The sequence below is a fragment of the Rhipicephalus microplus genome, unplaced genomic scaffold (genome assembly GCF_043290135.1).
Source record: "Rhipicephalus microplus isolate Deutch F79 unplaced genomic scaffold, USDA_Rmic scaffold_1244, whole genome shotgun sequence".
NCBI lineage: Eukaryota > Metazoa > Arthropoda > Arachnida > Ixodida > Ixodidae > Rhipicephalus > Rhipicephalus microplus.
Genome location: NW_027465762.1, coordinates 1 through 12,000, shown reverse-complemented (window position 1 = coordinate 12,000; position 12,000 = coordinate 1). Strand labels below are relative to the sequence as shown.

The following is a 12,000-nucleotide window of genomic DNA, read 5'->3' as shown; positions in this document are numbered from 1 at the left end:
CAACATGGCAATTAGTATACCTTAGCCAAGTTATTGTGTAGGAAGCATAAGGTGCATGAAAGGCAAGCATTCAATGCAAGAGGGCACATATGGTAGAAGACCTACACACAATGCAGCTGCGTGCAGAAGCAGACCGCTACCTGGATTGTGAGTGATGGTCATCTTCGTGAAGAAGGATCAGAGGCTTAGTGACGCATTCTTTGAACAATTATCTGTGCCTCTTGTTTGTCAGCGTGTGCTTGTACTAGTATGTTCATACGTTCTTCTTATTGAATACTCTAGAGTCATGTTCTGGAGGAGAGAGTTTTACTGCAACATACCTCTTTTTGTCGACACACATAAGCTGGCACTCCACATTTTGCTTGTTTAGGTCTTGTGGACGTGTTTCTGGATCGGCGTCTAAACCAGGATGACAAGCGTGGCCTGCAACAGGGCCTCATGGATAACCTCAAGACGCCCAGTCAGTTCCGGCTTCTGGTGGAGAGATTTTCCACTGAATCTCAGGTCAGTGTCTTGCAGCGCTTGAGCATCTCTGGGTTGCCCTTGATGAACAGTTTCTGTACTGTTGCAGAGAAAAGAAAGGCGAACAGTGTAAAGCATGGCTTTCGGCATAATCACCAGCATGTCTTCACTGTTTCTACACAAATCTGTTTTCAGCCAGCATCACCATAATGCTAGAATTTTGCTTCGGCTGGCACTGTCACACACCATGTGTTCAGAGTGCCAGGCATAACTAGTGGATGACTAGGAGCTTTGGCGAGATTGCGCCAGCCGGAGCAATATTATAGTGCTACGGATGGTGTCGGCTGAAAGCACAGGATTACCAAACTACAGTCGCGGCATATCAAAGTATGACTGTGTCAATAGCCACGCTTTCCTCCGTTCACCTTTCTTCCCATCTCGATAGTACTTTTCCTTACGAATTCATGTTTTCAAATGTATCGATAATATTCACGGAATATGTGCACGTAGTTTCTTTTGACGAGTAGTGCACGCTGTTTACTATCTTCTGTTACAAGGTGGATCGAATGCACACGGCCACTTTTGGAGCTTGACAGAGCAGACGAGTAGAGGGTATAGCATAGAAGAAAAAAATGACAGACGTTCAGTCTATTATTACAGGGAAGCAATGTCCCTAAAAGAGCAGCATAAGGATGTTTGTCCAAGTAGGAAGCGAGTGTCTAATAAGCCTCAGGGGCCCAGTAGCTGGGCAGTTAACCCTAGACAAAGGGGTGAGCATCCCAAGGGGAAGAGCAGGCTCCATGTCTTGCACACCCGCTTTATGCTCATGCATAAAACTTGGAGGGCACTTGAGCATAATTGGACCGTGTTTGTATCGCCTTCCCAGTTGATAGCCTCGCTTCACTTGGCCGACGCCTACAAACCAACAAAGGAAAGCCCACCTGTAATCCCCTTGTGCCGTAGGGGGTTTTCTGTCAAACCGTTGAAGAACCTCCGAGATGTGCGCATGACCAATGCTAAGTGGTGTATACGAATAGCTTGGCGTTAGTATGCTAGAGCAGTGGTTCTCAGCCATGGATGTGTCGGGGACCCCTTGTGGACTGGCAGAAGTAATGTGGGACCCCTTGCGACGGAGGGGAGGGAGGGGAAGTACGTAAGTAAATTAACATAACTGGAGCGTCAAACAAGTGCCTTTTATTGAAACCAAAAACATCAAACGAACGTGCCACATCCCTTCATTTTGGACAGTTCATCAATACGTGGCACAGTCCCGCTTAAATAAAAATGCGGGTGAGAGTTTCGCAGATCATAGAAATAGCTTCGCAGACCCCCATTTGAGAAATACTGTGCTAGAGGATTTATGCATGATGACACGTCGGCTAAGTGCACCATGCGATTGAGCAAAGGATCGCAGGTTCGAGTCGCCGATCCAGTTTGAACCGAAGATTTTTTATTATTTTTATTTTTGCATGTACCTTGAATTATTGTTCACGGACAGTGCTGACTTTATGCTCGCAAGCAAGGACACCTACAATGCCTACACAGAAATTACTGCAAAACGAGCTCTTTTCACTAATGTGTTAAAACGGTGCATGCTCTTCGACACACCCTGGGGATTTCAGTATTCCGACTTTGTGCCAAGTTTAGCATCGGTTTAAATTCACAGAATAGCCATACACATACAATGGCAAAACGTAACAATTAGCAAAACCATTTGATTACTTAGTTGTTGATCCAAAACAACACCTGGCTGTTGTGTGTGTGGTGATTTACCTCTTCTGAGCTAGTCTTATTGCCAGAGCAAGTTCAATGGCACAAGCAGTGATTACTTTTCTGCAATGTAAGATTGTCTCGTTAATAGGCAAAATTTTTTTATCACATGACCTTTTCTGTGTATTGTTTCGTGTGTCTATTTTATCTGTCACATTGTTTTGAAATTCTAGGTTGCTTCACAAAAGAAACCAGTAAGTTGTCATGTGGTACTTTGTTCCCATTACTATTCACAGTACCTTCTTCGTTAAAATTATTAATGACGATAGAAGTATGCTTGCTTTTGGTTTTGTTATATTGTCCTTCAGATTTTGCATGCACTAGAAGCACTGGTAGAGTACCTTGCTGACTGAGTAGCAATCGTTTTAAAGCATTTCACAAGTTAAAACACTTTAGGCCGTGTGGGTTGATCCGCTTCGCTGCTCATAGCATGTTTCTAAAGTCAAAGCTCATTCAGTAGCTGCAGGGAGAGAGTGCTAACAGTAAAAGAGCTTAGCATGTTAATGGTAACTTGATTCGCAAGCGCCATTCAAAGTGTTTTGCTATAGCACAGACAGTCATTATCTGGCTTGCTTGTATTCTTTTTCTTAAAAACTCGGTGTTTGCTCTTTCACAGTCAAGAATTGCTATGTTGCACTAATAACGCACACAACATTTGTGTTGTGGAAGTACTGGGCTGGCAGTGTTAAAGCAAGAAAAGTCACACAAAATAAAGTTCTAATATTATTACACAAGAAAAAAAAATGCATTCCAAACAAGATGCAACTGTTTTAACAGGTAGCCTTGAAATGTTATACTCTGTCTATATGGCAGTTCGTGAAGCACTCTCAGACTCGAGGTAGAATAGGAGAAAAGTACCCGTGCGGCATTGGCAAGTACCAAACTCAGTGGCAGTGGCAGTAGGAAAGTATACCATGAACTAACGTCTGGAGCCAGGTTAGTGGGATATGTCCGTGCTCCCAAATTGAGCCATGCGTGTCTGGCATTGTGTTTGGAACAGGATCGACGACAGACACGCGTTCAGCTTGGGCCAAAGGCCTTTTTCAGGGCTCACAAGCAAGGAGGCGGCAAGAAAAGACGCAAGTTCAATAAGCGTCGTTTCACCATTCGAGAAGTTCTTCTGGCAGCTGACTCGAGCCACTGGGTTAAAGGGGTATGTATGACGCGTGAGCTAGCTAGAGGCAAGAGCCCTTGGCTGTTGTAATGGCCAACAGGCAGTGGGCATTTTATAGCCTTTTTGCTGTTGCTATGCCACATTAAGAAGGCAAAATGGAATGTGGCGGGCCCTCACGTGCGAAGTTCACGAGCATGTTCACTCTGGGACGTGACCTTGTTTGTACAGACATGCTCAGAGCTTGCATGCCTGCATACCCAGAAGGCATCGCAATCATACAGCTGCGTACTGCAACCACAACCTACTCATTCTTCAAGTACAGTTGCAATTGTAATTAATTTTGTATTTGTGTACAGGGTGTTCACCAGCAGACTGCCAGATTGCACCCACCTTCACTGAACTTCATGGTAGTTGTCATTTATAGTTTCTTTCGTGAATTTTTTAGTTTATAAAACCAAGTAAACATTGTTTTTACGAATTGAAGAAAAATGACATTTGCAACAGCCGTCGGAATCATCTCGAGACAAACAATTAGTGGAGTAAACTCGCATTTTTCTCTTTTTTTCTCCCTGTGAACAGAAGGAGACTGCATCAGTCAGTCATCCGTCTCTTCTGGCGCACCACGCATCCCTCAGCCTGCTGCATCCGCTGTTCACACTGATCCACAGTCGGCCTCAACGCATGTCCGACCCGCCCCTCAAGAGCGTCTTCACACCCTTGGGTGGCCCCTTGCCCTGCGATTTACACCTCATGAATCTGCGCACGCTGGCCTTACCCAGCACAGGCCCAGTGGGTGCCAAGTAAGTTCTTATAGGTTTCTCTGAAAATCTAGCTTGGTTTTATAGCCTCCATTCTATATCGACCAGTTCTTTCTCGTGTAGTCTCTCTATTGTAGTTCTTTATCGAGTAGTCTCTTCTCTTGTATTCCTTGTACCTCCTGGTAATTCGGTCATTCTGGTGCAGGAACAGGCTCTGCAACTTCTAAGTGATAACACTCTGCATTATTGCATTTACAAGCTGCTAAGTCTCTTGTGAGTGAAGAAGTCCGCACACATTGCTTGCAGTATCTATTTCAATTAACAGATTGCTGGTAATAGGCTCCAAAAGCACCATTTAAATAGTATTATAGTTAGAAGCTTCTCTGCAATCACCGTATTGTGATTGCTATTTATGCAGGGCTCCAGTCAGGCGGCATGGTTCGTTTACTTCTTCGTTGTGCTACATTCTGTCCATGTTTCTCGGTTCCATGGCACCACACTGTGAAACTAAGTAAATTTTCGCGATTTTGTTTAGATTTGTCTTCATAAAGCGCACGCATTTATTGGCTTCTGCCAAAAGCTTTCTTAGCCATGACAGATGTCTTTTCGTTCTGTAGCGTTTATTTTGCTAAATCTTGCTTTGAGGATGTATATTAATATTGAGGGAGAAATTTACATAGCTTTTGTATGCAATACAGGGCGCCTGGCAGTCTGTTTGCGTTGCATTACTCATTGCATTGCTCGACATACTCTGGTCACATACTGGTGCACTGTCGTTAATTTCACATATATTTATAATTATAGCTATAAAATACAGCTAATGCTTATAGGAATATGATATTTTACATATATAGAAGCTGCAAAACAGTTGCATCGTCATATCTACCGCATAGCATCAGGCCTTAACATAATGAAGGTAGCATAACGCAGGAAACTGTCATAGGAGCAGCTTAGAATCTAGCTTTTATGAGCAATTTATGAATGGAAATCATTACATAGGGGATCTCATATTTGTTGTAAGGTCACCTTAACTGTGCCGCTTTTTTTTTTTTCTATTCTTCTACATCATTTCTCCCCTTACTTTTCATTTCCCAAACAGACCAGAGTTATCCTGGACCCCTAGCAACACAACAGCCATGTTCTTGCACCGCCTGCCCCATGACTGCCGGCTTCGGTCATATGCCATGCGGTGTACCCTGCAGACCGATTCTATGGTGCGTAGAGCAGTAAGATGTTTTAGATGCGAACCAGCTTATGGTGGGGCCTGTTTCCATCCATCCCTCACTTCTTCCCACGGCATCCACCCCCTACTGCGCATATGCATCCCCTCCCCTTTCTCTCTCCTCTAGGAATCATCTACTCTACGAAGCAGCGCACACGTCGGATGGTGTGAAAGCTGCCTACTCCGCTGAGAACGTCACGGTAGTTTCGCGGTATAAAATGTCGGAGCGCTCGTGCTTCATTCTTTCCGGCGCAACGCTGCAATGAGCACCAGCGTCAACACTACCGCCAGTGTCAGCGTTAGTGCCAACACAAGCTCTCAATAATGTACACCATCTCCCACTCAAGTAAACCATCTCCCTGCTCCCCTGCTGCTTCGCTTCCACACATGGTTCCCTTTAGCGCAGGATGGTGTCATTTTTTCTTTTGCTTTCCACTTGGAACACCTTTTTAAGGTGTCATAATGTTGAAGCTTTCTAATGAACAGGCATAAAATGAATTCCCCATTATAATTAAGCAAATTCAAGAGTTTTCATCCATCTGAGAATGTGAAAGCTCGCAGGGTTCCTTACACGTTGGTCTAAGATGACTAAAAGGAGAAATTCATCTTATCTTTCTTTTCAGTTGATGTATTGATCCTCTCCCAACTTTAAAACCTTTCTGCACTTTACCTGTTTTTGCGATGGCTCTTTTGAGCAAGCAATAATGTAATGTCATAGCATCATAAATTTGGTGACTTGAGACTTTATGATTGTGATGTCAATATAATGCATAACATGCAAAATAAAGTAATGAATGGGAAAGAAGAAGATGATGACAGTGAAAGCAACAAGAAAAAATATAAGAAAACATCATCACTAGTAGTGATATAGTTAATGACAAACTTCGCACTCTCCTGGCACCACTACCTGGCACTGTTCGGTGGTGCATATTGGGAAGCTTATTCCACATTGAAATTGTGTATGGAAATGAAAGGCATGTAAAAATATTGTTCCTGCAACTTATTGTATGTTGCTGATATTAAGTGCCCAGTGGCTGCTTGACATTGAAATGGAGTCCATGTCAATGTTGCAAAATATCAATCCATCTAGAGTTTGAGAATAATTGGTGTTGACAATACAACGTTCCACTAAGCCGGAGAACCTTCATCTCTACAGTTACAAGCTCGGTCATTTTACTTAGTTTCTGTGGAAAGTAATATTTTTTTTTATCACACATTGGACTACTTTTGGTTGCGATATTGAAGACCATGATGTTTTGTGGGTTAACTGCTATAAATATACACTTGACATTTTGCTGTTGAGCACTGGCTGAAAACTTGCTCTAGGGAACAAGCGCGACTGGTATGAGATGCAGCAGGTGTGAATTCTTTACACACATGTAGGAATCATACATGCGTGCATCCACAGTACATCAGTTTAACAATGTTTTTGTCCGTGAATTCTATTACATTCCATGTTGTCGAGTTCTTTTGTTTAGCAGGCCCTGGTTTGATGTGGTTGTTTTACTCCTGCATGAATCAAGTGCACCCATTAGTTTCCGCCGTTGTAGCAAGCCTTGATAGAGTTAAAGCTGACCAGTGCTGCTTGTTGCCGAGGGCCACTATACCCGGTTTTGTTTGTTTCAGACCACGCTCGCGGACATGTTTCCCGAATACTTTGGACCAAGCGTGGAGGAAACCACGCTCTCACTTCTACGAACGATCTCGTCAACGTCCACCAAGACGTCCCGTCTGAACTTGCCTTCACCTGCCGAGATGGCTGCATACAAGCTTCAGCGGCGGTGAACACCCGACTACTCCCTAAATTAACCATTCCCTTTTTGCATCATCTACTTGCCAAAACAAAAAGATGCGTGGAGAAATCTGCTCCCATTGCTTAGGAATGGCCAAAACTGATCACTACCGTGTGCATATTCCGCAGACAAGTTGACAGATACGACGCTACTACTTTCATGTTTTGCTTTCGGGCAAAGCAAGCGTCGACGGATGTGTGTGCGACAGGGAGTGCTCGGTACGTGCTGGCCATTCAATGCTCAAGTCTTCCCCGGTCTACCTTCACCACGTTGGACTCGTGTCGAGTTTTCTTCAGTGATACTATTTTTTTCTCTTTTGTTTGGTCTTCACTATTGTCCGAACAGTCGTATTTATTTTCTGCCCATTTACTTCATATTCGTGTTGCATTTGATTCTATACTTCCCTTCCAAGATAAGGTGCCTCAATGTACCAAAATATATTATTATTACCAGATAGATCTTATAAACTATTTATATGTTATGCAGAGCCGTAGAATTATTGAATTCGCGTTTCGTTTGACTGTGAAGTTGCCACACACATTCACATTTGGCGACCTTCTAGTTGGAAGCCTAAAGCAAGCTGCTTATTTAACCTGCCAGAAACTACTTTATTATAGAGAAATTCTTGTATGGGCTGGGAGGCCAGAAATGAGTTTCTTTTAGTGTTGATCTATTATACTTATGTTTAAATATAAATTATTTTATTTCGTACATATGATGACCCTAATGGAACCAGTACTAGTGACGCAAGACTGTTTGGCACTTGGCACTAGCAAACAGTGTGTGCAGGTGCCCACTCTTGAAAAGGCAGCTGGAATTATCGGCGGTCTGCCTTTTGCCGGTCTTCCATCTTGAAAGAGTGCTAAGTGTTGCCAGGAAAGGTGAAAAATGTGATTTGCACCAGACGCACTGTTAGCCCTCTGAACACTCAATGGCACTCGAGTACTTTTACCAAAGCGAGACATGTGACAGTGCGTTGACACCTTCCGGCATAGCCTAAGGGAGTCTATAGGCTCGTACGTATGTAGCAGTGTGCAGCCCGAAGGCACCATAGCAGCGGCAGCTGTTACAAAGAGCTACTACTTCCAATGTGGCATGTGAACTTAGGCAGAATTGTGACTTATATGATAACAGAGCAATTGTTAATAGTGTATACAGTGAATTTAGCTAGGATGTTCTTAATTTTTTTTCTGTGATTAGAAGAAGCAAGGGAGAAACTGTGTCCTTTGTGTTAATCTTGCCAGTGAGTCATTAGAGGCAAAGTATACAGTGTTCGTGTGGCCCACGATGCAACCATTCCATAGCGCTGCGTTTTAGGAAAAAGCAACGTACTGAGCATGATGGGCTGTTTCTTTTTTTTTGCTTTGTAAATAACAATAACTGAATGGTTAAATCATGTGGAGAGACAATGCAAGTGCAGAGAGCATTAGCCATGCAAAAATAAAAACCGTTCTGATTCCGTACTGTGTGTTTTATGTTAGTATGTATTCTTCTTGCATGTCGCAGCTCGCATCGCACAGGCTTTGACATTAACTATTTTTTATTCGTAAAGAAATTGCAAAATAATGTAAACAGTAAAACATCTTGTCAAAAGTAAATGTCCATTGAAACATCAGTTTTGGAATCCTTTTGAAGTATATATGAAATGACAAAAACTCTATAATGCAGCTAATCACATGACACACAATAACTTTAAAACTACCAGCCACATGCACTCGTGAAAATTTGCCAACATAAAGCATGCTTCAATGAACATTAAAAAAGCTTTGACGATTCGTTCAGCAAGTCTGATTTTACCTAATACTTAAGTGTCCCTAGTTTATACAATACATCGTAATAGTATTACATATGGGATGAAGAAAGACCTTAACTTGTAAAAAAATAAACATTTGTTGCATGAATAAAACGTTACTAAATACAGCATACGTTCACACAGTTGAAGAAAAGACTACACTGAGAGTCAGTCTGGAGATCGAGGTCATCTGCGAAGCATTCTTTTCACAGACTCATTCTTGGCACATTTTGCATCAGTAAGTCGGCACAGCATTCTCCTAAGAACAGAGCTCCACAAACTTCCTAGCAATCCCAACAGCCATCTTCCCGTAACCGGCGTTCGAAATGTTGCCAATCACTGCAACAACCACGCCTCTGGGAGGGCTCGGAGAGTTTGCCCGAGTGGTGTCGCTAGTTTCCTCGGGACTCCACCCCGAAGGCAGCAGCACGAGTGCAGACGTGCCACCAACCGACCCTCCAGTGTGGTACGCCGCAAATGCGGGCCACTCAACGCAGCCTCCGGGATTCTCGCCCGTTTCGGTCAGCGCCCATCCCATGCCGTAGCTCTGGAAGTAGGTTTTCTGCCAGTTGTTGTGCACCTTGGCATGCGGAGTCCACAGCAATCGTATGGTTTCCGGTCGCAGGTAGCCGGCCTTGTACTTGGTGCCGTCAGCCTGGGCGCAGTATAGCATGGCGTTGCCAAAGCGCAGGAGATCGTTCACGGTGGAGAGGAGTCCACCGCCTGCCCACTTGTAGGAGCAGTCAACGTTGGGCGTGTTCACAAGCAAGCCCGACTTGTCGCGAGTGTAGAATCTGCATTAGCAAGCGTTGTTATAGACTATTTTGTCTAAGACATGTGGGTGCCACCATCTTGGGCTGTTAATTCCATGTTTTCTTGCTTTTGTATATTGCAATGTGAATTAATAAGGCCGTGAAACATAGTAGGCACCAACTCAACCATTTTCATTCACATATGTCAACCGTAACACTCTTTTAGTTGTTGATACAAAACACAAAGGTTAACAGTCCAACATGGCTGCACTGAAACCCATCCGTAAAATTGTTCATAGCAAGCTGTTTGTAGTTCAGGTTGAAAATGCACAATGGAAGCCTGACTGATAAATACTGAAATGGCGGGCTTAGAAAAAGGCTACTTTGGATTAGGTACCATTATAGGCACTAATAGCTGCTAGTGCGATACCACGATAAAGCAGAATTATGTTCCTAACTGCAAAAATAAGAAAAGACAGAGAAAGTTTACTCTTTCATTTTCTGTGTTTGAAAATGCATGCAACTGCTCTAAATCACTAAAACTGCAGCTAACTGGTATCCCTGTGTCTGTAAAGGAATTGCTGCAACCTCACAAGCAACATTTTAAAAATGTGAGTAAAGTTATTAAGACATTAAAGAACTGGTGTGGATATAGGAGATGGCTGCACAGGTAACGAGAGAACGCATGTCGTCTCTCGCGATTGAAAATGGTTCCTTTCAACTCTAGAAGAGCTTTATCTCAATAGCTTGTTTATGCTTCACCACATGACTAACCATGCTGCAGTGAAGTAGACTTAATTTGTCAGTATATAAGTGTCTCGTGCACACTCGTGTGTTTCAACCTCAAGTGAACCATGCTAGGCCTACACTGCCCCACTTAATCAGACTGGGGCCAGCTAGCTAGAACACAACAGAAATTTACAGTCTTGCTGCACACTTTTTTTTGCCGGGTTGCGTTAAGCCAGCTTTGTGGGTGATTTGGGGCTGTAGACCACACAGCCTGTTGTTGTAGGAGTATCTGCACTGCTGGACTCTACACTACTTGCATCGTATCCTTTCTGATGTCAATATTAAGTTCTCTTAGCTCGCATACAAATTCTGCAGGTGGTACGAACTGAAAAGATTTCTGTGGTGTACTCTTTGCACGGACATAAAAGCAAGTCGTAAATTCGTAACGCAACACATTTTGCTTAATCCGCGATTCATCACTCGTCTTTATGAATGTGCCGGGCAACGGCACGAGGTTGTTTGCAAGAACAAATGACGCTCGAAATTCTCCTTCTTTATTTAGTCTTTTGCTAGTATAAGCCCAGTTGAAGACCTCGAACAAGCATTTTCAGTCTCCTGCCCAAGAGAAACAAAATAGTATTGCTTTTATTGTCTTTAATAGGACTTCTCGTCAGTTTACCGAGAGTAATATAATTGCAAATTGTATCCAAGGGAACAGTACGGCAGTATTAAGTAAACCTGTTGCATAAAGAGGACAGGACACAGTGTAAGTGCACTTTGCTAACATTATTTGGTGTTTTTCGAGACCAGAGAATTGCAGTATGCATTGCTAAATCATATCTGTAAGCCCGGAAGGTAGGGGTGTGTCAACGAAATTTCATCCGTCAGTCTGCAACTTGCTGCAACAAATGGGCGAATGACATTTGTTCATTTATATACAGTACACATTACAAGCACAAAGACAAGCAGGCACTCTAAAGTTGGAACTCAATTTGCCAGTAAATAACGGTGGTTAACTTGACAATCATTCGTGGATTCACTCTGCTTGCTTGACTCACCTAGAACGGTTGTAGATGATGGGCTCATTTTGGTCCAGGTACGTGTTATCCATGCCAAGCACCTTCAGCAACCTTCTCAAGTGGCTTGAAAAGAGCTCCTTGCTTGCATTTTCAACTGCAGCACTAATGAGCGTCCAGCCATATGTGGTGTAATGGTACTTTGTACCTGTTCATCAAAAACAACACGTCAGATTACTTCATGCACGTCCCACTCTTTGCAAATCGCTTCATGCCCATTGCCAGCGATTAAACTTGCCTGGTGCAAACAGGAGAGGATCGTCCTTGAATATCTGCAAAGCCTCTTCAGTAGTGCTAAACTTCTTGTTGCTATAAAATTCTGAGAACTCTGTGTCTTTCTGCAATAGTTCCAGCAATCCACACATATAGACATTTTTGTTTTTATTTGCTCATAGGCAGCAGCCTGTTCATGATGTCGAAAAACATCCAGTCATGTGTCTTTATCAACTATTTACAAAAAAATAGCTGTACCATATTGTCTACAGGCACATTACTTGAACGGCAGCTTACTGTAACAATGCCTCTCTTTGTG

General features: G+C 43.1%; 2 protein-coding genes across 2 annotated transcripts; one reads left to right on the top strand and one right to left on the bottom strand.

The window, feature by feature from the left end:
- Positions 1 to 370: 370 nt before the first annotated feature.
- Positions 371 to 8,582, top strand: LOC142796164 (alpha-mannosidase 2-like; the record flags this gene model as incomplete). Its single annotated transcript, XM_075886242.1, is given in 4 exon segments — positions 371 to 504; positions 3,926 to 4,146; positions 5,204 to 5,318; positions 6,953 to 8,582. Coding segments are annotated over 4 exon segments (629 nt in total), but the record flags the coding sequence as incomplete, so codon positions are not given.
- Positions 8,583 to 8,641: 59 nt separating this feature from the next.
- LOC142796165 (serine beta-lactamase-like protein LACTB, mitochondrial) lies at positions 8,642 to 11,806 on the bottom strand (the record flags this gene model as incomplete). The annotated part of the gene is given in 3 exon segments (XM_075886243.1): positions 8,642 to 9,705; positions 11,451 to 11,616; positions 11,707 to 11,806. Coding segments are annotated over 3 exon segments (801 nt in total), but the record flags the coding sequence as incomplete, so codon positions are not given.
- Between the last annotated feature and the right edge of the window lie 194 nt (positions 11,807 to 12,000).